The sequence below is a fragment of the Myripristis murdjan genome, chromosome 9 (assembly GCF_902150065.1).
Source record: "Myripristis murdjan chromosome 9, fMyrMur1.1, whole genome shotgun sequence".
NCBI classification, from domain to species: Eukaryota; Metazoa; Chordata; class Actinopteri; order Holocentriformes; family Holocentridae; genus Myripristis; species Myripristis murdjan.
The window spans coordinates 17441980-17468997 of record NC_043988.1 but is presented as its reverse complement, the minus strand read 5'-3'; the positions used below and the strand labels follow the sequence as shown (position 1 = coordinate 17468997).

Sequence of the window (27018 nt, the reverse complement as noted above, 5' to 3'; positions counted from 1 at the left end):
TCATGTATTACCCAGCCACTAATGGTTAGCTTTTGAATTCCATAACGAGCTAAACTACATGACCTCTGTAACCTGATCATGGCGAAAACATATTTCAGACATCAGACATCACGCTCCAGCTTTTACAGTTTTCAGTAAGAGTTGTTTAGTAATTGAAATATGCTCACCATGTTGTCAGTTCTGTTCTTGATCTTGCCTTTAACACAGGAATGGCCATCATCTACCTCAAAGCAAACAAATATAAACATATACATATGTGCATGCAAGCTTGGTCAAGAGGTGAATGAGCTTGGTCACAATGTCTGATTGTCTCACATACTAGAGCTTCTTAATGGGGAATCTGATTAGCTATAATCCAGTATTTAGTCTTTTATCGTGTAAGACTGGTAGCCTCAGGAATAAACAAAAGTCAGTCAAAAGCTTCTTTACAACTTTTGGGCATCCTGGTGGCTCAGCTGGCAAAGATGCATACCATGTAACTCATATGTCCTCAGTTAAAATGCCCTGCGGGACACTTGTCAGCGGTCATCCCCTATTTTCTCTGCCAAGCCCACCACTGTGAACTATGAAAATAAAAAAGGCAGAAATGCCAAAAAGATTATCTAAAAAAAGCTTCTTTGTATCATCAAAGAATTAGAGCTTCTGTTTAATCTGCCTCTCTGAACTTGCTCCTTGTGTGCTCTGTCATTGTTCAGACAGGCGCAGCAGTTTTGACATAAAACTTTATAGCTACATTTTACTTTAAAGGACTTCATTAAGCTGATAGTAAACATAATAAATAACTGGTAATTGCCTGGTAAGAGAACACTGTGGCTCACTTTTACGCAATCAGGGGAAGATGCCTTGGGCTTATCTTTGAATTTCACAAACCTGCAGCACCTGCAAGTTGTGAGTGCAAGACGGAGGTGCGGTCAAATAGTAAGAGTGCAGGTGGATTGTCATGAGCTTGTACTCTTTATCAGCTGAGGATCACAGAGAGTCCTAATCGTTAACTACAGGCTAACATACCTGCTAAGCAGGTGTTACAATAAGAGTCAAAACCACCATTAAATTTTCTTGAGCAGTAAAGGAGCTTGTCACCAAACAAGAAGCATATCTTTTATTTAGACTCTGCCGCCAGTCCCTCATGCTCATAAGGAAGCCTAGTAAGCTTGTACGCTACTACGTAGTAAACAGCATGTATTTGGGTGACTACTGTTTCACAACATGGTGGTGATGTTGTAGCATCTGTGTCTCGGTACCTCTGGCCACGTGTCGCTGATGTCACTGATTTGTTGTGATTACAAGTTTATTGGTGAGGAGCAGGTTCGCTGCTGGCTGTAAAGAGCATGGGACATTTGCTTTGTTGTATTCCACTATCTGTCCTCCTGCTATATGGAGCGAAGGTCTCCTGCTGCAACGGGAGGGGTTCTCTTTGGAAATAAAGACTGACAGCCCTCTCTGATGAGTGATCGAGTGCCCTCGTGTGGTGTATCCATCTGTGTAGATCAATAACAGCACTATTTGCTGCTGTGGAATGAGAGCACCAGTTTGGTGAAAGGAGTCCACTTTTGAGTGATGGATGTGGCCGTCAGACTGCAGGCACTCTGTGTTTGACATTCCAGCTTTTCAGCCTTATAGATCGGCTCTCTCACCACCAACTACCAGCTGCAATTTGCTAATTCCCTCTACATTCCAGTAACAGGTATTACATTTGTGGACAAGTGAGTGAAACTGACAGCTTGTTTGCAGGAAGGATTATTAGCACTGCTTGGGGACAAGCCCAACAGTGAGCGACTGGGATCTGCGTCATATGTTGTGAGGACCAAATCTGCTTAACCTACTTTAGTTTTGCACAAAATATCTTGGGCTTGCTAGAACCGTAGGATGGCAGCCTTTTACGATCCAATGTGTTGTTCATCAAATTTTCATTTGTACCAAATTATTAAAATGGCAATATGTGAGACAGAGAAATCACAGAATGATTAGTGTCCTTCTATCCTCAGTGAAACATGGTTGCTTTGTATTACTACATCAAAGACCATGCTTGGATGGTATAGATGGAAAATGAGTGTTAGAGAAGACACATGGTTTCCATGGAGATAAGGACAAATAGTGTAGGATTACACACACCCATATTCAGCAAGAAAGTGCCTTTGCCTCTTGTTAAAGTTTGACAAGATATTAGCGCTAAAACATTTGCTTTGATTTTTTTTAATGGTTTTACATCATTTCCAATTAAATATATCTAACTGCTTGGATAAAATCAAACTGATGCATAGTGGTGATAAAACAAGTCAATATTGGCTTCAGACTCTCCAAACAAGATCTGTAGGCAGTCGGAGGAGATCTTTCCATTTCTCATTTGTTCTCTGGAACTTTGCTAAGCAGTGCTCCATTCAACAGTGCACGCTTTTTTCTGAACTTCAAGGACATTAAGATGTGCTCAGAATATCAAGTAGTCCTTTTTGGTTGTACCTCCAATGGATAATTTGGTGATGAATTGCGCTGCGTTGAGTGATACACCTGCCATCTTGTGTCTGTTCAAATTCATACCAACCACAGCGTGGTGAGTAACAACGTGTGGGTGAAATACCAGGAGTGCTGGCAGAAATGTGTGGGCAACATGGCAACAAAGCAAAGGGGATTTTGAAACTCAAGGGGCCCCTGCTTCCCTTTAAACCACAGTGTGACGAGAAAGTTAATAGGTGTCTGAGTGCTGTTAATATTTAACGGTTTCCCATGCAATATGCATGAACAAAGGTAACAATGTGTGTGGAAATGTTCCCAATTAACACAATTACTTCCTTTTAAACACGCAGAAACATGTATGCATGCATGCACCACACACACATGCGTGCACGCATACACACACATACACACACACACACACACACACATACTCACACAAAACAATTTAGCAGCAGCTCTCCCTGGGACTCTGTCTAATCATGACCCCATCCAGACATTTCAAAACAACATCATCATCCTGTTGATCCACAATAAATAACCAAAAAAAAAAAAACACACTCTTTGATGGCTGTGGTTGATTAGGGGGTTTGGGACCATAAAAATATTGTTGACACTTCTATTGAGTGTGTTCAAATAGTCAGGTGAAAAGAAAAGGATGGTGTTGTCTTCACAGCCCTATTGATTTAAAAAAAAAAAAAAAAAAAGCCAGAAGTTTCACCTCTTAGATAAATTCAGTATCATGACATCTGTTTTCATGTTGTAATTAGACATGTTGTAATTATAACAGTGAGTCAAATACAGATCTGCGTATGGCGTGTGTTACTGAAGCAGCTGTTCTCTCTCTCCACACAGATTATGCGGAGGAGCTGACGTGTGCGATGGGCAGCCTGGACCTGCAGGTACTTATACCCCCCCTCCAGTGTTATCGTTACCTCCCAACCAAGCAGCCCAGCCCAAGGATCTGACGCCCCTCTCCCTCCCCTCTCCCTGGGTGTCCCTCAGCCAGGCCCCCTGGCTCAATCCTGGGCCCACCATGGGAGGATGCTTCTCCAAACCCAAACCAGGTAAACAATCTGTTTCCAGCCCTGCACTCCAATACATGTTCGCCCACATCCCTGCTATATACAACCTCCTCTGTTTGTAGCACAGTGTTTTGTGGGGGAGGAATTTTAATGCTCTCTGTTGTATCTCAGTCAAGAGGATTACATACTGAGACATGAATATCAAAATTTGGCACAGTGTTTTGCCACTCCACTGTGAGCAATGGCGCCCGATGAAGAGAGGAGCTATCAAGCTTTATTGCAGGCTTCAGGTGATCATCACCCACTGTACCTGCCATTCAGCTATTTTGAAAAGCAAGGGCCTTGGGACCAAATCATTGATTGAGCACATGATGTGTTGAGGGCAGAGACAGAAGGATAAGGGACTAGTCGTCTGTGCAGCAGCTCGCTGCAGGAGAGCATGCTGAGGGGAATGAGCGGTCTAGCAGAACAGAGGCCCCAGACTGTCAGGCCTCTGAGGACCAATTAGTCAAAGTCTATTAAACACATGAAGCTCTTAGATAGCACTGCGACCAGCACTTACCAGCATTAGGTGACAAAATGCATTTAACAGGAATATCTTTGAAAACACATTATAGGCTGTGCAGGCACCTGTCCATGCACTGATGCCCATCTGTGCCCGTCCAGGGAGGAGCCTTTGATATAGAGCAGACCCCATCCTGTCAAATTTTAAAATTAAGAAGAACTTATTTGGAAATATTTCATACCTCCAACAATGGACTGCAATGGGTTTGAGCTGAGAATTTATAATTAACTGTTACATAAAACCCATGCTTTTCAGTCATGAAAACATTTCTGTGTTCTGTATAAAACATGGGAAGAAAAAATGACTTACTTATTAATTACTACATGTAAGGTGACCCCTACAAGTGAGTGCCAAAACTCAGAGGAAAGCCAGCCAAGAAACTCTGTGAGGAAAGTTAAAGGAACTGTGTTTGGAGCGGAAAGTGGCGAAGGCAAAGTGGGGCAAGGCAAACCGCAAAACACATAAGAGTCATATTGGAACAGCAAGTGAGCTAATCTGTTCATTTACACGCACGCGCACATACACACCACTCGATGTTATTACTGAAAATTCACTGAGAACTCTATGGCTAAACAAAGGTGTTTTTTGGCAATGGAATGAATAGAAAAATAAACATTATCAGCGATGGCTATTGTTCCATGGAATAAATTCCTCTTAATATTATGTAACCAGTGTTCTTGACTGGAACACCTACAAACTCTGTCACTGAGTCTGTGTTGCAGCATTTTGCTTTGCTGAAGAAAAAAAAAACAGACTTGAGAATCATAAACAACAGGAAAATAGAGCAAGTTGTAAAAATGCAAATAGCAGAGCAGCTCAATATCTTGTGAATCTTTTGGCTGATACTTTAGAGGGGTTTGCTGTGTTAGTGCAACTTCATCTGTACAGTTTTCACAACATATTTTGAGCTGAAGTTCATCATCTTTTTTTTAATATTTGAGAATACAAAATCAGCGAAAATGTACAAGCACACATTTAATTGTCAAATGCAACATGTCAGAATAAACTTTGTAAGCGTGCATTTAATGTTGTGTGCTAATCTGCTGCAGGACATGCACATATTGAGTGTGAATAACCACATCGCTCGCGTTATTAAAGCACCAGAGTTTTAGTGGGAAGTGTTGTATCCCACCTAAAAAGACCAGAGATCCTGGTCCTCTGGATCAGTTGTGATGACGCTACCACCTACAGGCATGCTGGGAGAGATTTTCTCACTCAGTGCTGTGACTGACTTTGTAGTTGGTGGCTTCATTGTGGAACAACATCCCCCCTACCCACACACACATTTTAGTGCCCAGCCCTAAAGTGTCCAACACAGAGGTTATTCCAGTGCCATGATAAAATACTTTTGGGGTTTGTGCTTATGGCTTTAGGTACAGATTATTGTAGGTGCAACCGACAGTCTGTATGGATACATTTTTTCCACACTCCTGTGTCTCCATTTTTGTATTTTCTTCCAATGGAAATGGAAACAGCGGACACAGGGAATACAACTCTCAAAGAAAAAATTTAGTGCAGTCTGTCTTGAGGCTCAAAGTCAAATTGTAAAGTTTAAATAAAGACCGCTCCCAGTGTTACTATTAAAGTAATTTTAAGTGTACATGGGAATAAATTAAAACTTTGAAAGGATCTGTAGAGAAAACAAGAGACGCTTTAAATGTTGCACATTGCTCCTTTTGACCCTTCTTTTGCAAAAAAAATAATAATGTAAGAAGCTAATGCAAAAAAGGTTGTAAATATATTAGGTCGATGTTGTGAAATGGGAGTTTACCATGTAACACCATGTGCTCACTGACCCCCTCTGTATAAAACGTATGAAAGCAACACATTTTTGTGCTAAAGCTCTAAAACCGTGAAAAGTTGAGGATAAAAGCATTACAGAAATTTGTGTATATTGATTGAAAAGTTTTAGTACCTGCCAAATTAAACATAAAGTTAATGATTTTTATTGAGCTGAGATTAGTGAGGATGAGATGTAAATAAATAGAATCACACAACACATCTCCCACGTTGTCCCACGTCTGATTTAGTCACAGATATAAAGCCAAAAACTTAAGATTCTCTTTAACTGCGGAGAGCTTTCTCTCTCTTTTCTCCTGCAATTGCAGCTACTATTATGATTTTCCATTGATTTTAATTAAGACTTGCTCAGCAGGAGAAAATTCCAGCCAGATTACTGTGTAAGAACCGGATGATCAGCACATTTTTCCAGCCGAAGAGATAAAGCCTGCTGCAGTGAAAAAGGGTTATACAACCAGTTTTTATTGCTCAGATATATAAACCCAATTGTGGCGCATCAGATGTCATCAAAGAAAACTGGATGTGTCCCAAAAGACAGATGCATGAACCCCTCCCTGTTACAGTGTTTTTGTTTTCTCAACCACAACTGCAGTCTGGAAAAGAGGAAAAATGGAAAATGTATACAGAGAGCTGCTGGTTGTAACTGATCCTTAAATGTGTTTTGTGGAAGCGTTATTATGAATGAGATTTCTAATCTGCTCAATGATATTTAAGGAATTATCTTTGTGACAAAGGTGAATTGGTTATGTGTGAAAAAATATTTTTATTTCATAGCTAATGTTTTAGTGACCACTCTAGCGAGGGGTTTGCCCCATTTTTGTGGACTCCCCATATGACTTGTAGATCTGACTGGGATACCAAGGGTGTTTCTCTATTTTTAGCACCCCTTCACATGGGGGGATATGAGTGTTTCGGTCATTTACATAACTGATTTCCTTTTGTCTAGAGCATGGGCACATGTAAATCTGGACTGGCGATGAGTGTAAGCACTTTTGACTCCAACATGCTACATGTAAAATTCTTTCATTATCTGACAGAGAAAAGATACAGCTCATTCAGCCACTAGCAAAAAAAGAAAAGAAGAGAAGAATTTGCCTTTATATTCTGTTGCTCTAGTTTGCTTTAGCTACTCTGCTTCCTTTAATTTGGTTCAATTCTTGGGGTAGGAGACTCAATTTGCCACAAAGTCATAGAGGTCCTTTCTAGCTGAATAGCTAAATAATCTACCACCAGAGAACAGGTCACAGGAACTGCAGTGCAAAATCACTGACAACTGTCAACATCAGTCATTTGACAGTATATGCCAAAGTCTCCACATCATGATTTTACTGTGCACTCAAGGCTAATAAGACATGGAGAAAGAAATTTCTGATGAAATGTTACAATAGAAACAGAGTGTGCTCTGTGTGTGCAGTCCTGCATCCTCTAAGGAAACATAATCTGTGTTGCACAGTGGAAGTTAAAGTGGAGCTGTCTCTGCTGGAGAAAGAAAAAGAGGTGGATGGGCTGTCACCTAATGGCAAAGCAAGCCCCTTCGCCGACTGCAGACCCAACGGGGCCCTGGGGCACGGCTCTGATGAGGACTCCACCCCCCTCCGCCTCTACCACAAACCACGGGACTACGTGGAGGCCTCCATCTGTCATGTTAAAGACCTGGAAAATGGACAGTAAGAACCTAAAATGTCTTATACAACTACACACCCACACAGAAAGCTTTTCATTCCAGCACAGGGGTAGTGGGCATTTTGCAGCACGCACACCTCCTTATTTGTGTGTTTTTGACAGGATGCGAGAAGTCGATTTGGGAAGTGGCAGAGCTTTGCTTATCAAGGAACATGGAGAGTTCTCAGCCATGGGCCACAAGTGTCCTCACTACGGTGCACCCCTGGTCAAAGGTGGGTCAAATATTTTCAGCAGAGGGTCTCTGTTATACAGCACACACACGTATTGGAGACACATCATTTTGATTTTAGGTGAATAACTGAATAATTTGTGTCACCACAGGTGTCTTGTCAAAAGGACATGTGCGCTGTCCCTGGCACGGTGCATGTTTCAACATCGCAACAGGAGACATCGAAGACTTCCCTGGGCTGGACAGCCTGCCTACCTTCCAGGTGACCTTCCCCGTCTCTTGCATTCCCTGCTTTATCATGTTTCTAAAGTAGCTTCAAAAAGTGTACACATCACTCGTGTCTGTTTGCTCCAGGTCAGAGTTGAAAAGGACAAGGTGATCATTCGTGCAAACAAGCAGGTAAGGAGGGGGGAAAAGTGCCTCCAAGAATGTGGAGAATTTATGTGGGCAAATAATCCGACCCTCTGATTGATATGAGATTTTGCAAACATTTCCAGGCTCTTCAGTCACAGAAAAGGTCAAAGCCCATGGCCCGATGTTCAGCAGTCATTAACTCCAGCACAGGCTTCAGCCACGTTCTCATCATTGGCTCAGGTCAGTGAGTCATTTACCCTCCGCCTTTATTCCTGCTATTGAAAGGAAATGGATACAATTCTGTTTGATCAGGATCTCTGTTGACCTTTGATTGAATACCTCAGCAGGTGTGATAGTTTATGTCCAGGCTCTAACAGGATCCTTTCTTTGTGGTGAATGTGTCGACAGGTCCGGCAGGTCTGGTGTGTGCAGAGACACTGAGGCAAGAGGGCTTCACCGATCGCATTGTCATGTGCACCATGGACAAACATCCTCCGTACGACAGGCCTAAACTGAGTAAGGTTTGTACAGAGACCCTGTCCACCAAACTGAGACAATACCGAATTTACCAAGAATGCTGCATAACAGAATGCAGAGGCACTGCCTCAGTCAACAACAGTGCTAAAACAGGAGCTCTTTGGGGAACAGCTATACTTCACCACAGCAAAGTTTCTGAGAAAATGTTTTGTGCATGGGTAAACAGACAAAGTTGAATAAAGAAAACATTCGACTCCACTCTGTAATATAAAAAAAAAAATGAAATGGAAAAACTTTTGAGTTTGATTTTTCTTTCTAACATGGTTTTGTTTACTGGTTTCATGCTGTAATATGTATGGCTGTTCATGCTATATGTGCATGAATGGAATTAGGTATTCCTTTACTGAGTGAAGCAACTGAATACCTATTTATTAACTGACTACATACAATTTCCCCCATGCCAAGTGTATTGTCATGGTTATAGATTTGAGGGTCAACTATCCTTTATGGTTTGTTGTTGTTGAGCATTATCCGAATTGGGATCTGGGGGCTGTAATCTTAAGATAACATTCCTCGACAATGTTTGTGTTGGGTCCCAAAATTGTGGGGAAGATTGTTTTTGGATTTTGGATTTAGGGAATTTATTTTGCTGTACTCTGCATTGTATCTTTCCACCCCTCAGTCCCTAGAAAGCACAGCAGAGCAGCTGAGACTGCGCTCCACCGACTTCCTCCAGAGCCACGACATTGAGCTGTTCACAGAGAAGGAGGTGAGGGAGGAGGTGGTCGACTCCAAATGTGAAGTGATGCCGACATATTTATCGGTTAAGGATATGATGTTCATTTTCAGCTATTTCATTCAATATAGGTTACGATGACCTTTTAAAATGGTTTGCAAGAAAATACAATTTGATTTTGAAAGTGATCGTGCCCAGACTCAATACCGAGTCCCAAACAGCCAGCAGCAGGAACATCACCCTTCATTCTGTGATACGTGACTCTGTAACTCTGGGATTTTGTTTTAGGCTGTGGCAATAGATGTCAAAACACGGTCTGTGACTTTTGACGATGGCTTGAGGATGGAGTACAGGAAACTCTTTATTGCTACAGGAAGCAAGTGAGGAAACAGCTTTTCAGAAATAGATTTTTCCCCCTTGCGGTCAGAATTGAGATGGTGACTTGATGAACTGCTTTTGTCTTCTGCTTTAAAGACCCAAACCAATGAACTACAAGGGCAAGGACGTTAGGAACGTGTTTCACCTCAGGACTCCTGAAGATGCGAACAGCATAGCCAGGCTGGCCAACAACAAGAATGCAGTAATTGTGGGAACGTCATTTGTTGGTGAGAAAAAGGCACACATACAAATCAGTTTCGCATTTGTGTTGCGCACTAATGTAGCACTCTGAATAGCACAGATGATAATTACATACATGTTTGTTTGTTTGTTATGTTGCCAGGTATGGAGGTGGCTGCAGCTCTCACTGACAAGGCCCACTCTGTCTCTGTCATTGGGATTGAATCAGTCCCGTTCAAAAAAGCTCTTGGGGAGAAAGTAGGGAAAGCCATAATGAAGGTAGAGACACGCTCCTGGGAAATCAAGCTTTTCAGAACATGAACCACCTCTAAAATACCATCATCAGCATTCTCCTTCGCAAAAAATACTTGTTAAAATGCAAATCAGGTTCCTCTGTTCAATACACCAGCACCCACAAAGGGACTGCAAGTATTCTCATTAGCATTGATTAATCATGCCGATGCATGTAAATTCATCAAAGAATTACATGCAGTAAATTCTCCCCCTTACAGCTATGTGCTTCATGAGGGAACAAATTGCGGGTTTAAAGCTGCTGCTAATTACCTGTGGTTACTGTGCTTGTGGTCTGTTTTGTCTTTGCAGCTGTTTGAGGCAAACAGGGTGAAGTTCTACATGCTGAATGAGGTGTCGGAGATGATAGGCCATCATGGACAGGTATTCAGAAAGTGAGAGAAACAGCATGACGATGCTCAGTAGGACAATCCTCTCTTTGCTCAGTTTAACCCATGTTTACAGAGGACAGGTAATCCAGGTGAAGTTCAGTCTGTCTGAAAACACAAGATGATTAAATTTAGACAAAAAAAGAAAAACACCTTAATTTTGAGTATGTGGCAACTCTGAGAACAATCTGAACTTTGCACTGATGAAGTAATTTAATCAACAGAGTCAAATGTTGTGTAATGTAGCGATGTACACATCTAGTGCATGACCTTGCCGTTTTGTTTTTCCGTTCTGAAGCTTAAAGAGGTGGTACTGAAGAGTGGAAAAGTGCTACGGGCAGACGTGTGTGTCATCGGAGCAGGTGAAGCTCATTCAGAGAGCAAAGTGACACCAATTGCACCTTCTGTCAAGTTACTCCTACTCATCACTCTCCACTGTAATCTTCACGATCTGTAGTGACAGCCGCTGATGAAACTCCCTGTCAATCACTAGTGATTTTTATTAGTGTGATTCCTCCAAGGTAACTCTACATTTAACTGGGCTACTGTCCTGTTTTTCTTCCTCCAGGATCTGTTCCTGCAACCAGCTTCCTGAAACAGAGCGGCGTTCACATGGACTCCAAGGGCTTCATCACTGTCAACAAGGTATCGTGTAAAGCCTGCAACACAACAAAAGCTGAGGAGCCAATTTGACCGCATTCACACTTGGGTTTTTACTGTGTTTTACTAATTCATTCTGTTCAACGTCCTCTCAGATGATGCAGACCAATGTTGACGGCGTCTTTGCTGGAGGAGATGTGGTGATGTTTCCTTTCCCGCAGCGCAGCAATAAGAAGGTGAACATCCCTCACTGGCAAATGGCCCATGTACACGGTGAGTGTGTCAGAGCTCCCTCAATGTCCAACACAGTCCATCATCTCCTACTCAGTGTGCTCCCACAGTTGATATAAAACGAAAATAGTTTAAGTATTCATGCATCAAGGCAAAGTTTACCGCCCACCCAGAGCCAGGATCTGCTCGCGGTTTTGGCCCTGTTAAGTGTTTTTTTCCTCTCCACTGTTGCTTTGTGCTTGCTCTTGGGGGAGATTTTGGTCCATGGATTTGGCCAGTATCTGTTGAGTTTCTGTAAAGAGCCTTGAGATAACTTCTGTTATGACTTCATGCCATACAAATAAAATTGAATTGAATTGAATTGAAATTTCTGTTTTCTTCACTTAATTGGCAGGAAGAGTGGCAGCTCTCAGCATGATGGGTAGAGCCACAGAGATCAAAACTGTGCCTTACTTCTGGTCAGCCATGTTTGGGAAGAGCATACGCTATGCAGGTAGGGTGTTTACTTTGTCTGGCTTCAGAGTTGGTCAGCTTCATGAAGCACAAATGCGACATAAGAAATGTGAAGATGTTGAAGTTTTTGTGTACTGTGAACTGTGCCGCTGAGTTCTCCACACATGGCAGCTGCTACAGTGCCATCTAGCTGTAAAAACAAAGACCCAGAGCCAAGAGTTGAGCCTGGATAGTTTTTGGTTTCAAATGTGTAAAAGTGGTGTCATTTCTTATTGCAAAGGTTATGGTGATGGGTTTGATGATGTCATCATACAAGGAGACCTGGATGAATTGAGATTTGTGGCATTTTATACCAGGTTAGTGTAATTTGTATACGATTCTTGGTTTATTTCACTTCATGTTATGAGTATTTAAAACAGAGGTACATTTGGTTTTAATGTATTTTTCCACTACATATGCGAGCTGATCCTGCTCTTACATTGTGACTGTAATCACCTAATTTAATCACAATTTTTATGATTCCTTTGCTCTAATCTGCCCCATCTATAGGAGTGAGGAGGTGGTTGCAGTGGCCAGCATGAACTATGATCCTATTGTATCCCGTGTGGCAGAGGTCTTAGGATCTGGAAAGACGATTAAGAAGCGAGATGTGGAGTAAGTGTATTTCCAAGTCTTAAATCTGGTCACGGCCACAATGGTTGTTATGTTCTTTAGATTTCTCCAGTGTACGTTTGAAGAAAAACATAAGACAAATGTTATCACCCTGACAGAAAACGTGAAGAGTCACACACACCTTGTGACTTTAATCACATGCAAAGCATTACACAGGTCAACCTTTAGTTGCCTTATTGTAACTGCACTTCACAGAGCAACAGCATGTTATTTTAAATGATTAATAAATACATAATTAGTGTATTATGCACACACATTTCTCAATAAAATAATCATATTACTCAACAAGTACCATTAGTTGACTGTTAATATGAATGCATAATGAGAGATATCATTTACACAGTGTGTGTATTTGTCATTGTTCAGTGGGTTTGTTTGACTGTAGTGTTCATGTCTCTCATGTCTTTCATTTCTAATAACGCACACACACAAAATGAAGGATGTTAGCACGACTTGGCAAGTACGAAAATATGTGCTTTTCTCATTTTCCATTGTAACCATATTGAGAACTATAGGCAGTGGCTACCAATCCTGACCTTGGTAACATGTGCCATGCGTCTGTCTGACGGCTGTCGTGCGCTCTGGGTTTCAGGACTGGAGATATTTCTTGGCTGATTGACAAAGGCTCTCAATGAACGCCCACCTGAAGATCCTGAAGCTCGACTTGCAGTCCACTGGACACTTCAGTATGGTCACTTAATGGTGCTGAGACACTGAGCAGCTATTCTAGTCTGGACACACACACACAAATACACACACACACTGGGGATGTACTCTGAGGAGCTTGTCTGACTTGGATCTGTTTGAGACACACTTCCCTGAGGACAAGAATGAAACCTGCTTTTTGTTCCTGAGAGACACTTTGAGGTGACAAAATGAGCCATGCACAGTTTTAATACGTTGAAACGCTGTGTTGGCAGGTCTTTCAATGACAAGCTTGTCATGTTTCACAACAAAGCAATACTGGATTCAGCCTCTGTGCTGCTGCATGATGTATCTACCTGTACACTTTGTTTATAAGAAGCCAGGGATGGGCATTGGCATTTTTTTGTACAAATAACATTGTATATAGCTATAATCCTGAATGCACTGTAACAAAATAAGACCATACAATTTGAACTGAGTTTTTTCTAAGTTTTAAATAACAGATTCGGTTGTATGTTCACACGGGCCAAACCAGGCCTTAGATCTGCATGGTGTTACTTACAATAATAGGACTTTCAAAGTTTGCCAAGCCCCAACATAGAGATTGCTAACAACTGTTCAAACAACAAGCATCAGCAAACAAAGCTTACATTTGCAAGAGGAAAAATTGCATAATTACTGGCAGCCGAACCCTGAATGCACATTCACTTACCTACTAACATGCACGCACACACACATACACACACGCACACACACAAACAGCTTTAATTCTAATAAATGACACTTCTAAGGATTACAACATACCTCTTCATATTGGTGACCTATGTTGCCTTGCTAGTAGATTGCACAAATGAAATTCTAATTATACTTTGATTCAACACTAGTGCTTGCACAATAATGTATTTTATAAGAGATAGATGTTGCTCCTTTAGATGAATGCAGTAGTTGCTGAAGGTTATTTTTGATAGGTGTCACCTCTATATAGGGATGCTCTTTGTTACTAACTCAGGGAACTGAGGTTTGTGGCCTGGGGGAACCGGGGTTGGTCCTTTTTGCAAAAAGAAATTCATTTTGTTGCTTTTATATTCATACCAGTTATTGCAACTCCACTGGTTCTCACATTTCCATTCAGAAATGCTTGTAATGTACTTAGAGGTATAGCAGAAGCTTGATTTCATCTTGGTATATTGAAGATCCCAAAATACTTGAGCCCTGACATGTAAGTTGACACAACATTTAAAAAAAAAAAAAAAAAAAGCATTGTTCTTCCTACAGAGAAGCCTGGAATGGTATTTTTATAACTAAAACTTTGAAATAAAAGTCTTCAACAATAACTGGTCACTGTTTAAAGGTTTGGCAAAGAACACACATTTCATTATAAACATCAGTACCCATTGTTTGTGCATAAATTCACGACTTTATTAACCAGGAAAACAGAGTAATAAATACCTGAGTCATTAGAAAACGTTTAATTATCTTAAAGGATGTGACAGAGCGTAGTTTGCAGGTTTATGGTAGAGACAGACATACTACCAAGACAGCTGGCAGAGGCTGCTCTACACTTCATAAAAATCAGAAAACAGTTTTTGGAAAAGTTACACAGAATTCACATGTAAAATTTGACAAATATATCATTGAAGTAGCACACGAGACAGAGATGATTCTCTAATCATGAGGATGCCTCAGAGGCTTTCTAACACATTGTGTACACAATACAAACAGTCATATTGCAAACAGCCCAAACAGCTTCTTCTACATTATTTGGGTAAAAAGTACTGAACACACCTCTTGAGATGAATAAATATATCTGCAAACACTGGAGTGAAGGCATTTCATGGTACTGTAGCTACAGTATTGAAATGTGGAGTCTGATTTGCGTTGATCCACTCACCCAAATACAACCAAATGTCTTGGAGAAAAAAAGGGACTCACTCATCACTCAATAACAGGAGTAAACACAACAGGAGGATACAATACACATCAGTGCACTAACAGACTCCACAGCTCATTAACTTTAAAACGAGTCCCACTATACTATTACACTATAGTTTCTGAAACATTTTTTCCACACCTTTGTTGCGTTTTCCTTAGACAACATCACATAACAATGGTGTATGTGGACACATGTCTGAGAACTGACCATATGAAACAACATGTTGATGTCTAGCTGTAGGACACACTCTTTGGAGGCAGGAGAAAGCTGACGCCCATTGAGAACATCTGGTCTTACCGACGGCAAGGAAACATCTGATAAAATTCAGTCCTTCAATGTCCAACTCTAATGCCAAACTATCATCACAGCATCGGTTATCGTCGTTCTGCTAATAATTTTGAAAGGTCAGAGCACAGACACACGGCACAGCACACTCTGGTACCTTGTAAAGATAACGTGACAGCTTCAGGACAGTGCAATAGATAGGAAAACCATGGGTAATTACAACATTAGCAGGCTTTCAGAGGACATTACAACAAGATTTTTGCTGGCAGTTGGCAATTGCAAATTATTTCTGAAGTCGTTAAGACAATTGTAGTCTGCACGTAAACAGTTCAGTGCCGTCTCGGATAAAAAAATAATTTATTACAAACACTGAAGGAAAATAAAAATCAATTCACATTATGAAATTTGCTTTTATCAAACAATTACAGTCAGAGCTTCCCCTGTATTTGAATGATGGTAAAGGCACTTTTTAGTGTTTTTAAATCGCTAAGACTGCGTCTGAGATGATAACATCAGCGTTTAACTCTGTTACATTTGAGCCCATACCTGCCTGACTGAGAAAACAGAAAGACCTGATTATGTGGAGGATTATCATCTGTCCTGCTGCTCACACTAAAAAATACCAAGTGACATACCGTGGCAGGTGAGCCCTTTTCGCAAAAACCTTGAATCCATTAGTAATGCCAACATGGGAGAACATTCATCAGCTTACCCGGTTTTACAAGTCATATTCAGCCGCACATTGCTGCAGATACCATTCATACATTTTACCCTGTTGAGGCAAATGGATTATGTTAGATTTCAACTCTAATGCTTTAATGTATTAGGCAAATCCTTATGCACTTTCCCTACAATCCAAACAAAACTCAGTATACATTACTTCAAGCCAAAAAAACAGGGAACTCACCTTCTTGGCTTTGACAACATCCTGGATATAATCACTGTATTCTGCCAAGCTTCTCTTCTCTTTCTTTGTCAGAGTTTTATTCCCTTGGCTGAGGAAAGAGGACAGAACAACAGCTGTCATTCAGAATTAAAATAAACTTTTAGTCAGTGTTCATGTGTGTGTGTGTGTGTGTGTGTGAGAGAGAGAGAAAGAGTGTGTGTGTGTTTTATTGTCTTCCTCTCTTAGGATTAATGCATACATTTTTACATTCCCTATATTCCCTTTCTATTTCTTATAATTTCACTTCCGCTTATATACATATATATTTTTCCCTTGAGAATTTGAACAACTGCAACTGACCTGATTCCCCCTCAGGGAGCAATAAAGTGTTTCCAATTCTAATTTTGAAGACATTAAAACCAATATTTTCTTCTATGAAAGAGTAAAAGGACATTTCTTAGGCTATGTTAGAACAAGTTTTAGTGTCTGGGGTCAGTGACAGTGGGATTTTTCTTTAACTTTAAGCAATGTGATTCCTATTAAAACTGTATATGAGTGTGTATGTCTGTATTATGCACTTGCAATGCTTACCGTGCAAAATACTTGGCTAGAAATAACAGGAGGTAGCACACAGCACCAAAGATGATTACAAACACTACTTGTCCATCTTCTGGAATACAGTCCCACAGAAACGCCACTATTCCCTGGTGAAACAAGTAATGAATACGCAGTCACACCACCAAATATGTTAGAGGAAAACATTAATCACAAAGTGCAAAATATCCAACTGTCAAGGCAGAATGAACTATTTCATGCCAGACAACATTTTCTCTTAACTGCAACTCATTGAAAGTATATAACAATGCATGTTGCTTAAAAGAATCTCGGTACAAAGTAAGTCCATGCAGCCAGGAGCAAAGTGCTGACGGCGTGGAAACAAGCCTCGGCGTGAATAATGAGAGCTGGGACTAGGGGGTCACATGCGTACTGTGAAGACAGAGAGGGTCTTGGCCGGACCCTCTCCCAGCAGCTCGTCCAGCTCCTCTTTGGAGAACGCGTTCACAACGAAGCTGAGGATGAAGAGGACGGGAAGGAAAACTCCCAAAGCCCCACAGAGGAAGGAGTGGAGACGGACGCTTTTGTTGTAGCTCACGCTGGCCCTGCATGGAAGCACAGAGGGAAAATGGTGTTAATATCACCAACAATGGGAGGGATTTACTGCAGGGGAGAAGATTTGATAACTGTTTCTTGATCTCCTTTGTATATGCATGTATGGGTTATTTGTATGATAATGAATCGAACCCTCGCTGCCATTTAGCATTATCCGTTGAGCTCTAACAATACATCTACCTCAGTCAAACATGCTGCGCGGCGGATTAAGAGGTCTACCTGTCCTGGGCGAGTTTGTTGCTGATGGTGGAGCAAATGAGGTCACAGTCTTTCTCGAGCTGATCCAGGGTTTTCTGAACCGCCTGGTTGATGGTCTTCTCTATGGTCTGACACACCCCGTCGATTTGGTTCACACACCGACTCGGCTAAATAAACAGGGAAAAAGCTTCATAATGGGCATAAACTTTGGAACGGCTCTAGTTTGTCTGACGCAATAACTCTGCGGACATCTTGCGTATCCCTGCGCAGGCAAGACTGGAAACTTCCATGACAGGGTGTATTGATAGACAGCCATGTGCACTTAGCAGGAAGTGAAGCTGCAGTTGCTCAGCGAAAATAAATTGGTGGGTGGGAGGGATACACAAATCTACCGTGCTGAGTGCAGCCTTGCAGCCATTGATCATGGGGCTGGTGGAGCAATTACTCAGAGCTGGGGCTGCCACTGTCAAAGGTGGCTGATCAAAGGCCTTGGTTTACAACCCCTGCTCCCCTCGAGAGTATATAACTCTCCCAGTCATCATATTACAAAATGATTCATCCTGTTGCTGGCCATCAACAGCCACCAGGTAACTGAGTGAAGAATTCACATTCCAGGATAATCAATGGCTGCTCAGGCCCAAGGATGGCAGAAGATGGCAGATAGCCTTAAATCCAGACCCAATCTGCACTTCTACCTGAGATCTATTACAAGCACTCTCCTTAAAAGGTACCAGGACAACTTTAAAACCACAGAGAGGAAAAAAACATGCATGATTTAAGAAAGGCATCAGATGGTTACTATAATCGTCGGTAAAATTCGAGGTGTGGCGGCATCTGCTCTGCCTGTCAGTGTGTGTGTACTGTGAATTTTCCATGGACCTGGACCAGGTTATGACAGATTAAAACTAAAAACATGTAGATTTCAACTTAAATGAGTCAGTTATATGAACTCCATATGGCAGACAAAACAAAGCTCTCAGTGTGTGTTGCAGACATGATGTATTTCCACTGGCTTCTCTTCTCTTAAACTCCTCTGTAACGACCCACTGCAGGGATGCACATCAAGTTTTACACACAGTTTTACCTTCTGTGGGTTGGGGATGTATATTGTAGGCATTTCAAAACCACATTTGTTGAGGCCTGGACGGCGGCAAAGTTCCTGGACTATCTGCATCATCACCCTCTGCAGAAAAAAAGTTATTTGTTCAGGTTTAACTCTAGGCAAAAACTGATACGTGATGAAATAATTTCTTTGATCATCCATCCAAATTAAAATAAATAAATAAATAAATAAAAACAGGGGCTATAATATTTTAGATCTCAGTTACATATCGAGTTACCTGTCGGTCTGTTTCCTTCCCAGCCTCGTCTGCCTTGCTGAGGTAGAACAGCAGCTTGTCTCCACACTTCTCACTCAGCTTCTCCACGATGTTGAGTGTGCGTTTGCACAGCGCCTGGCCCATGGGGTCGAAGAACACGAAGACCAGGTCTGCCTGCTCCCCTGTGCGGGAAAATAACCTCCATCAGGTAGAACATAGCAGTGGACACCTTTAGAGCAAACGATACCAGCATTACAATGACGACTAGTGGAGCCAAGTTGTCATGGCCTACCAAACCAGGTGATGGCACTGTTGACATCAAAGGGGTAGATCATGTCCCCGTCCACCAAACCCGGCGTGTCCACAAACGTCACCAGGCTGAACTTCTTCTGCTTGGAGGTGGAGATCTCAGCAGACAGGTAGTCCATAACACCTAGAATATACAAACGCTGTGTGTATACTTCCTGTGCAAGTTCACCGTGACAAAGGTGATAAATACACGGCTGAGGTCCTGCAGAGGGCTGTCACCTCCAATGACTGTATTATTTGTTACTGGAAGCCGCAGTGCGGTCAATACTTGTGGAGCTGAAGGAGGTCAGTGACACGACTGGCTAGGAATACTGCCAACTGTTTTTCTCCAGATACACATTTGTGCATTGGTGTATAAAATAAAAAAAAAAAAATGGGACGGTCAGTGTAAAACCACAAAAGTAAACTGTCTACATGTAAAAATCTTTGAAAAACCGACGACTAAGCCGTTACTAAACTCTAGTTTGTTTAGCTACTGCGATGAATTCCCCAAGGCAAACACCAGCAGTGACCGCACCCTTGCCGGTAAAACTTCAATTTGATACTTGACATTTGTTACGTCTGAATTCTCTCACCGTCCCCTCTGCGGAGAGGTCTGTTGTCATGGTTACACACAACAGCTCTTCAACTGGCAGCTTTAGCATGGGGCGTGGGACATAAAGCTAGCCAGTGAAGAACGACTGTGAAGCAACGCAGTGTGAGGTTACATTATTCCACAAACACCACGCATGAGTCTGAACCCCCCCACCCTCCCTCCTCCCTTTGAGCACCAGAACAGGATGACTGTTGAAAAACACCCCACCAATCTCACTCTCCACCCCCCATTCCCCTAACACAGACACACACTCACTCACACACACACATACACACACACACACACGCATAGACGCACACACACACACACACAGGCCTGGGATGACACTGGGGCTATTTCATAGCAAGAGGCAGGTGTTAACAGCCAGCACAAATCACAGCCTTGTGCTGCAGTGACCACAGGCACTGCTGCTGTGGCACATTAGCATTCCCTTATGGTCCTCTTACATCAGCATGGCCAAACTACCAATACATCAGCCTTTCAACACACACCTTGGTTTAAAGGGTATTCCCATAGTCTCCTATTAACAGGCCGTCCCTGTTGCCCAAAAGTGACGCGATGACTGTTGCGTTCTTAGGTATAACATTTCCACAGAATATACTGCTCAGACTCTTTACTTTTACTTCACTTTAGTTCACTATTAGATTACTAGTCTAACCTACGACAAGTCAAAAGTGTTCAAAATTGTTTAGCTGCATCTCTGTATAATGAGAAATAAGGAAAAAAGAAAAAAATACGCAAGTACATCTAAAAACAGTCACTCAGATAGATTTGATATAGACATAGTCATCCATATGTGACAGATTCCTAGACTGAAGGAGCTCCTATAAATCTCTTGAAAGGTGAAATGGTAATGAGAGCGATACTCCCTGCTGGGTGCTAAGTTCCTCTGCCTCCAGTAACTGAGAAGGCGACCCAGCAGATCCTGTGCACGAGGGAAAGGGCAAAGGCTGCAATAATGCTGCATCAACCAAGACTAAAAAAAAACTTGTTGGACTGAATAGGTCAAATCAAATGCAACACAAACACACTGAATAGACACACATGTTGAACAGGCTACAGTGCATCCAAAGCCAAACATCTAAGTCATCTAACACCAGATTAATCAGTTGAGACCTATAGCGATAACAGTCAAGTCAAATGCATCATGTTCCCTTAACTCTTTGACATCAGCCTGAAAGGAGATAATGCAAAAAAAAAAAAAAAAAGGATGCACATCTTTGGCCAAATGTATGGAAACAAAATGAAAAAGTGTCTCTCTCTATCCCAAAAGACAAACAAACTGTGCAATCAGCAGCTACTCCCACATAAGGATATATGGTGCTTTTCTGATGAGTCATCCTCAGCCGCCTGTGACAGGTAAACAAAACATCTGATATATGTCCAAAGGTGGCGATGATGTCAAAATGAAAAGCATCGCTGTATTCCAGGACTGATCCATTCTGTAGCGAGGCAGAGGCCTGTGCTGTGGCTCCTCAGTGGAGCTGTTGTTGCTGGAGCCTGGGCTGTGCCGTCTCTAATGGCTGTGACATTTCTCAGTAGCTCCTCCTGACTCCACTGCACTGCTGTCGATGGGGCGTGTGACTCACACACCATACCGTGAGCAGTCCGCACCCAGCGAACCCTCACTATCTTGATACTGTCAGATGGACAGACGTACATCACTGCCCCCTCCACAGAGACGCCTCACTCAGACAGGCATACCCAGACTTTCGGCATGACTGTTATTCATCTCTGCGTGACCAAAACCCCACTGCTGCTGCATCTAGTGCCACACACACACTTGTGAAATAATCAGGACTTGTCTTGAAACATAACGTTACTGGTTAGTTCCTTTTGTTCTGTTCGCCAGCGATTTCAACTCGCAGGTGTCAAACACAAATGGCATGATGACGAAAGAGGAGCCTGGTCTGATTTTCAATGAAATGATAAACTTGATGCACTTTGAGGCTATGACTCAGTGTTGAGCATTAGTCATCAAGGTGAAGAACCCACACTCTGCCTCAATTCACAAAGACAGGCTGGACTTGTGATGACCAACAGCTGTATACATATCATAAATGACTCAGGGTAATCATAAATAACTAAAAGTTTTGTTTATTGTTTAATTTCTTAAATGCCACGTCGTTTTAAATTGCCATGGTTTTAGTGGATGCTCTCTCCTGTTGCTGCGGATGAAACAAATGGAGTGGCTTTATCAATCCTGGATGAATATCTGCTTTTATCTAGACTGTAAGATCAAAGTCAGTCTTTCATCAAACTTGAACTGGGTGTAAACCTCGACTCTGTCACACAGGCCAAACCCATCCTGTAGGTTAACCAACAGCTTCTGCAAAAATTCGTGGGCCACACAGCGGAGCATTATCTCAAATCTCAAAGGTGCACATCCCTGGCTGCAGCTCGAGATTTCATTAATCTCCCATTGACTATTCCTGTTGTGTTGTTGGACTAATGCTGCAACGCCCTGCCGTTGCTATTGTTGCAACAGATTTTAACATACTATCTTCTCTTTTTTATCATTTGATCATTTTGATCACAATGCCGAATGAGAAGAACAATATACAGTAAACAAGCACAATAATGTTTTTTTTTTATTGTGCGCACTACAGTGGAGAGTTCATTCATGTTCATTTTTAAGCATTACGATCAAAGTTAATGAGGCTGTGTTGTGCCCTGAAATTGTAGGGCTGAGTTCATGACTGCACAAAAAGGCAAAATATATCATGCTCATTACAGTACCAAAGGCAGGGAGCTGTAAAGCCACTACTGCTAACTGTTAACCTCGCAAGAAACGTGTACAATATAACAAATCTCCTGTAACATAAAAGACTTCGACGCGGCTGTGATGTGTGATGGTGTGCATCAGATCAGCGACTGTGCAAAATCTGCATGCTGAGTGTGATTTTCAGACTCTTAAGATATCAATTTAGGAGCAGAGATATGGATTTGTGTAACAGGTGGATGCACTGGAGAGGTCTGGCCTTGCTCTCAGCAAGATGATCATTAAATTTTGAATACTAGCATGGCAAAAACTCTAAACAGTAAATAATTTCTCAGTCGCATGCAAGAGACTAGCCACATTATGACCCCTTGAACCGCTTGTAGCATTTAAAAAAAAAAATGGAAAAGCCTTACCTTTGAACTCGAGGAGTGGTCGAAAGTGAGGGTAGAGATGAAGTGTGGCATTCCCCTGTGGAAGAGGGGAAAAGGACAGTGAGAGAAATAACAAGAAGAGACAGATGACATCTAAGGTTTGTCTGAGTGCCTAGCCTGCTAGAACAAGAGTCCTCTCCCCTTTCAGTGCTTCAGACGTCGCACTCAGTCTTAATGCCAACTGCTTCACCGTGCCGGGGTGCACTGGCTTTAAGCTCTTCCTTTACATAGCAGATAATCCTTCCAGTCTGGTCCTGTGCTGTAAATATATTATTCATCTTCATCACCTTCACCACAGCAGGGTGGAGAGAAAGAGAGAGAGAGAGAGAGAGGAAGGCATGGGGAAAGGAGGAGGGAACATAGAGAGACAGAGTGTTCCCTAGCCTGCTTATATGCTGCAAAGATGCCTGTGTATGTGTGTGTGCTGTGAGTGTATCTGTATGTGTGTGTGTGTGCGTGTGTCTGTGCAACCCAGCTCTTCGTTGGAGCGGCATACAGAGTGAGATATCACCACTGACAGAGGGAGTGCCTTCCACACACACACACACACACACAGGCAATGAATGTGTCGCTTCACCGACCTTTATGATTGGCTTAAGCTATGATTTTCATTATTGAAGTTAAGCATTACAAAACTCCCCATTCAGAAAACAGGAAAGTGTTATGTGAGTATAGAGCACTGCTAAGGCACAACACTAATAACATCTGGGGACAAAAAATAATGAAAGCATTAAAACTGAATACTATTTGTAAGAGGTTATTATCATTCGCATTGTGTTTGTATAAGTTTAAGGCTCGCCGTCCCATCCCACATGGTGAACACAAAGTCCGTCCATTCTTACCGTCAGTGATTCTCTTTTCCGGCCACTTGTGATGAAGGTAAACCCCTGCGTTTCAATGGCAACGCCCGTTTTCTGAATGTGCTCCTCAACATACCTGAAACGACAGCCATGCCAACAACATCAAAACTATCCTGAGTTTATACATCAAGTTGCCTAGAACACAATATTTGATGCAGCAAACCCTTGATCTACTAAACTAGTTTGTATGTCAGAGGCAGGGACTGGGATGGGACGTGCTCCTCCCATCACAGATGTTCTGTTGAATTAGGCCCACATCACCTCCAGGAGTAAATTACCCACACTGCATCAAATTAGGAATACAGAGTTCAAATTTACATACGGGCTGATAATACAGTCATTTTGAACTCCGGTATTATGCAAATATTACAGACATTATTCATCTACTGCAACCTCTTGTTATTATGCGTCCAACTCATGACTCCTACAATATAATAATAAACGACTGTGTTACTGATCAAGCCAATTCAACAGGATCTTCTTGAGTTAGAAAGACGCTGGAGAGAGCCTGACATATCTAAGATTCTCCATCTCTGTTACATTCACCCCCCAGGAGTCACTCCACATATCAAGCTCGCCAGGGCTGTAGACCTCAAACACGAGTCCAGTCCGTGTCAGGATGATAGATAGCGGTGCTTCTAATGGAGCTAATTCAAAAATTACATCATGACTCCTGAATTAGATGAAAGATAGCATTTTACAGATGTGTCTTATCCAACCTCTCAAATGCTCTTTCCACAGGAACATAATAAATGAAACACCATTGCAGGGTTTATCAGTTTATTACTTGCAAAAACAAAAGTCATAAAACCTTCCTGCCAAAAGAATTAACTAAATAAAAAAAATAATTCTTTGGGAGTAAGGTCATTATTTTGTCTCCTTTTGGTGTTTTTGTATGTTTTTGTACATTACTGCTGTTATGTTTTCCATTGTTTGATTCTGATAAGCAGCTTTATCCAACCAGTAGTCCACATGAAAAAGTAAAACTGCTGGTTTTTCCACACCTTGCAATCAACTTTGTCCATGTCATGACTCAACATTTTCTGATTACCTTGTGTAGCAAAAGTGTTCAATTGTATTCAAATGACAAAGCCGTTATTACGGTACGTGTCATGTGTCACGATGATATTCCCTCGCTCTCTCTCCCTCTCTCTCATTCACTCATTCATACACAGGGCACCACATGTGATGCTCTGGCAGCCTGTGAATAGTAGATCCTAATAATAATAATAAACCTCATTACCAGTTAATGAAGGAGCTCTTTCCAGCAGAATGGTTACCCATTATCATCACAATGATCTTCTTTCTAGGAGGAAGGAGCCGGACTCCTAGGCTGCTGGCGATCTTCACCAGGCCTGAAAACAAACACACACACACACACACACACACACACACACACACACACACACACACACACACACACACACACACACAGATGCTAAGCATGGCATGTACCAATTCAAGAGGCATAATCACAATGCAACGCCTCACTGCAGCACGAAACATTGTAAAGTCAAATCCAGGATGCAGCCTCTCTCTGTCAGTTTATCAGGCATGCCCAATCCCTCATTATCTATGGACTAGCTGGTCCTCTGAAGCGTACTGTGTAGTATCCTCACCACAGGCCCGTCTCCGTGTCCTCTGAGACACCTAATGAGACAACAGGCTTGTCCTCCAGCTGCTGCAAGGGAGAGATATCTGCACACAAGGTGATCCACTGAAATACTAATAACAGAGATGCTGCATTTGTGAAGACCCCACACTCTTCAGCTCAACAATTAAATGCTAGAAGACAGGATAGGATGCAACCAGTAAGTAAACAGGTGGCCTCGGTTGTGCACTAAAGCAAATTAAAGTCAGTGGTATGAATTCATCACGGAGCAGACAGCTACAGTGCATGATCGTGTCATGTTTTGGGGGAATGCCTGACTCTATTCAGCGTTGCAATCCTTACGTTTGCAACTCAGATGAATGCCTGTGCGTAAAGGGTGTGGATTTGAGTGTAATGGTGAGGCCGGGGTCAGCTCACACAGGCGCTGTCAGGGCTGCACGGGAGACGGATCAAGGTCCAATGTGATTTCGTTCACACGGACAGACAGACAGCGGCACTTGTTTCAGTCACTTGTTTCGTGTGTTTCAGGCAACCACCTCGCAGAAAAATGTGCAGCATTTCACTTTATAACTTTCAGACAGAGCCCGGCTGGATACTTTGTAGCAATTACATAACATCACAACTATGCATGACTGTTTTCACTTCATGATCGCAGGTTAATGTCGCTTCACAGTCCGTGTTGTTGCTATTTACCGTTTTCGCTGTCCACATACAAACTGTGGCATTCTTTCAGTATTCTCTCACTGGGTGTGGTGATCGCAGACTCCAGAGGGTTTGCCACCGACCGGGGCTTTCTGCCCGACATTATTCAGAGCAGAATGACCAGCTGCCTGGCCACGGTTTCTACACCACTGGGGGAAGAGTTACGGTGTTGCACAAGGCTTCTCTTGTGAGGAAAATGCGCCCCCCTGTGGCAAAAATGAACAGGACAGGTGTCAAACAAGGAGGAGCTGTGTCATGCCAGCTAAAAAATTCCTTCTCACACACTGTGTATTGACTGTTTTCATGCTGGTACACAGTGTCCCTGGAAACCTCTCCCGGGGGTTTGCAAATCAGGTTTTCCATAATTAAAAAATGACTGTTTTGATCCTCATTTTCACACCTCCAGTGTTTACCCACTTGCCCAAAGTATACACACTTATTTACATTATTAAGTTATAGTGATATCTAACAACAAAGATATTGTCATATGGAGCCTGGTCTGTAACGGTCAAGAGTAAGTCTCACACTGAAAGATATGACTTTGAACGTGTCATTTTTCTTTTAAGCTGTAAAAGAAACCCAGCTAAAGATGGTTTTCAACTCCCTAAAACATGTGAGACCCAGTTCAATTAAAGAGGGGTACCTTAATCCCGTCAATTTTTATTTAGTCAAGAATTTTAAGGGTTGAATCAGTTAAGACAAGTTTATTCATTAATAGTTGCCTGCCGAAAAGCTTGTACATTATCAAAACAAACAAATTCTAGCCTTGGACAAACGGGATTTTGATTTGAGATTTTATATGCAGTGGTAAAGTAGGCCCTGCATTTCGAAGACTCATGCAGGAGTAACGCCACACTGGTGCCCAGGCACTGATCGCGGTGCCAGCCTTTGTTTTCTACA

At 42.1% G+C, this 27018-nt stretch overlaps 2 protein-coding genes across 2 annotated transcripts; one reads left to right on the top strand and one right to left on the bottom strand.

Moving 5' to 3' along the window:
* The first annotated feature begins 3484 nt into the window (after positions 1-3484).
* Positions 3485-13086, top strand: aifm3 (AIF family member 3). Its single transcript, XM_030060545.1, has 19 exons — positions 3485-3515; positions 7292-7505; positions 7624-7733; positions 7843-7952; positions 8045-8089; positions 8188-8284; positions 8453-8565; positions 9204-9290; positions 9546-9637; positions 9732-9862; positions 9979-10094; positions 10419-10490; positions 10794-10857; positions 11064-11140; positions 11251-11368; positions 11721-11819; positions 12060-12135; positions 12329-12433; positions 13044-13086. Exons 1-19 carry the CDS (start codon positions 3485-3487, stop codon positions 13084-13086), a joined length of 1800 nt encoding a protein of 599 aa, XP_029916405.1.
* A 1407-nt stretch (positions 13087-14493) lies between these two features.
* On the bottom strand, positions 14494-26256 carry LOC115365714 (uncharacterized). Its single transcript, XM_030060843.1, has 12 exons — positions 26110-26256; positions 25048-25159; positions 23787-23880; positions 22927-22981; positions 19180-19320; positions 18909-19069; positions 18653-18751; positions 17590-17735; positions 17189-17360; positions 16792-16904; positions 16222-16309; positions 14494-16086 (listed from the first exon to the last, which is right to left on the bottom strand). The coding sequence occupies exons 1-12, from the start codon at positions 26219-26221 to the stop codon at positions 16033-16035; spliced, it is 1347 nt and encodes a 448-aa protein (XP_029916703.1). The 5' UTR covers positions 26222-26256; the 3' UTR covers positions 14494-16032.
* Between the last annotated feature and the right edge of the window lie 762 nt (positions 26257-27018).

Excerpts from the sequence above, each read along its gene's own strand:
- aifm3 (XM_030060545.1), top strand. The coding sequence starts at position 3,485 with ATGGGAGGATGCTTCTCCAAACCCAAACCAG. Across the intron at positions 7,734-7,842 it reads CGGTGCACCCCTGGTCAAAG|GTGTCTTGTCAAAAGGACAT; the intron begins GTGGGTCAAATA and ends GTGTCACCACAG. Across the intron at positions 8,566-9,203 it reads ACAGGCCTAAACTGAGTAAG|TCCCTAGAAAGCACAGCAGA; the intron begins GTTTGTACAGAG and ends TCCACCCCTCAG.
- LOC115365714 (XM_030060843.1), bottom strand. The coding sequence starts at position 26,221 with ATGTCGGGCAGAAAGCCCCGGTCGGTGGCAAACCCTCTGGAGTCTGCG. Across the intron at positions 22,982-23,786 it reads GGAAAAGAGAATCACTGACG|GGGAATGCCACACTTCATCT; the intron begins GTAAGAATGGAC and ends CCTCTTCCACAG. Across the intron at positions 19,070-19,179 it reads CAGTGCCATCACCTGGTTTG|GGGAGCAGGCAGACCTGGTC; the intron begins GTAGGCCATGAC and ends TTTCCCGCACAG.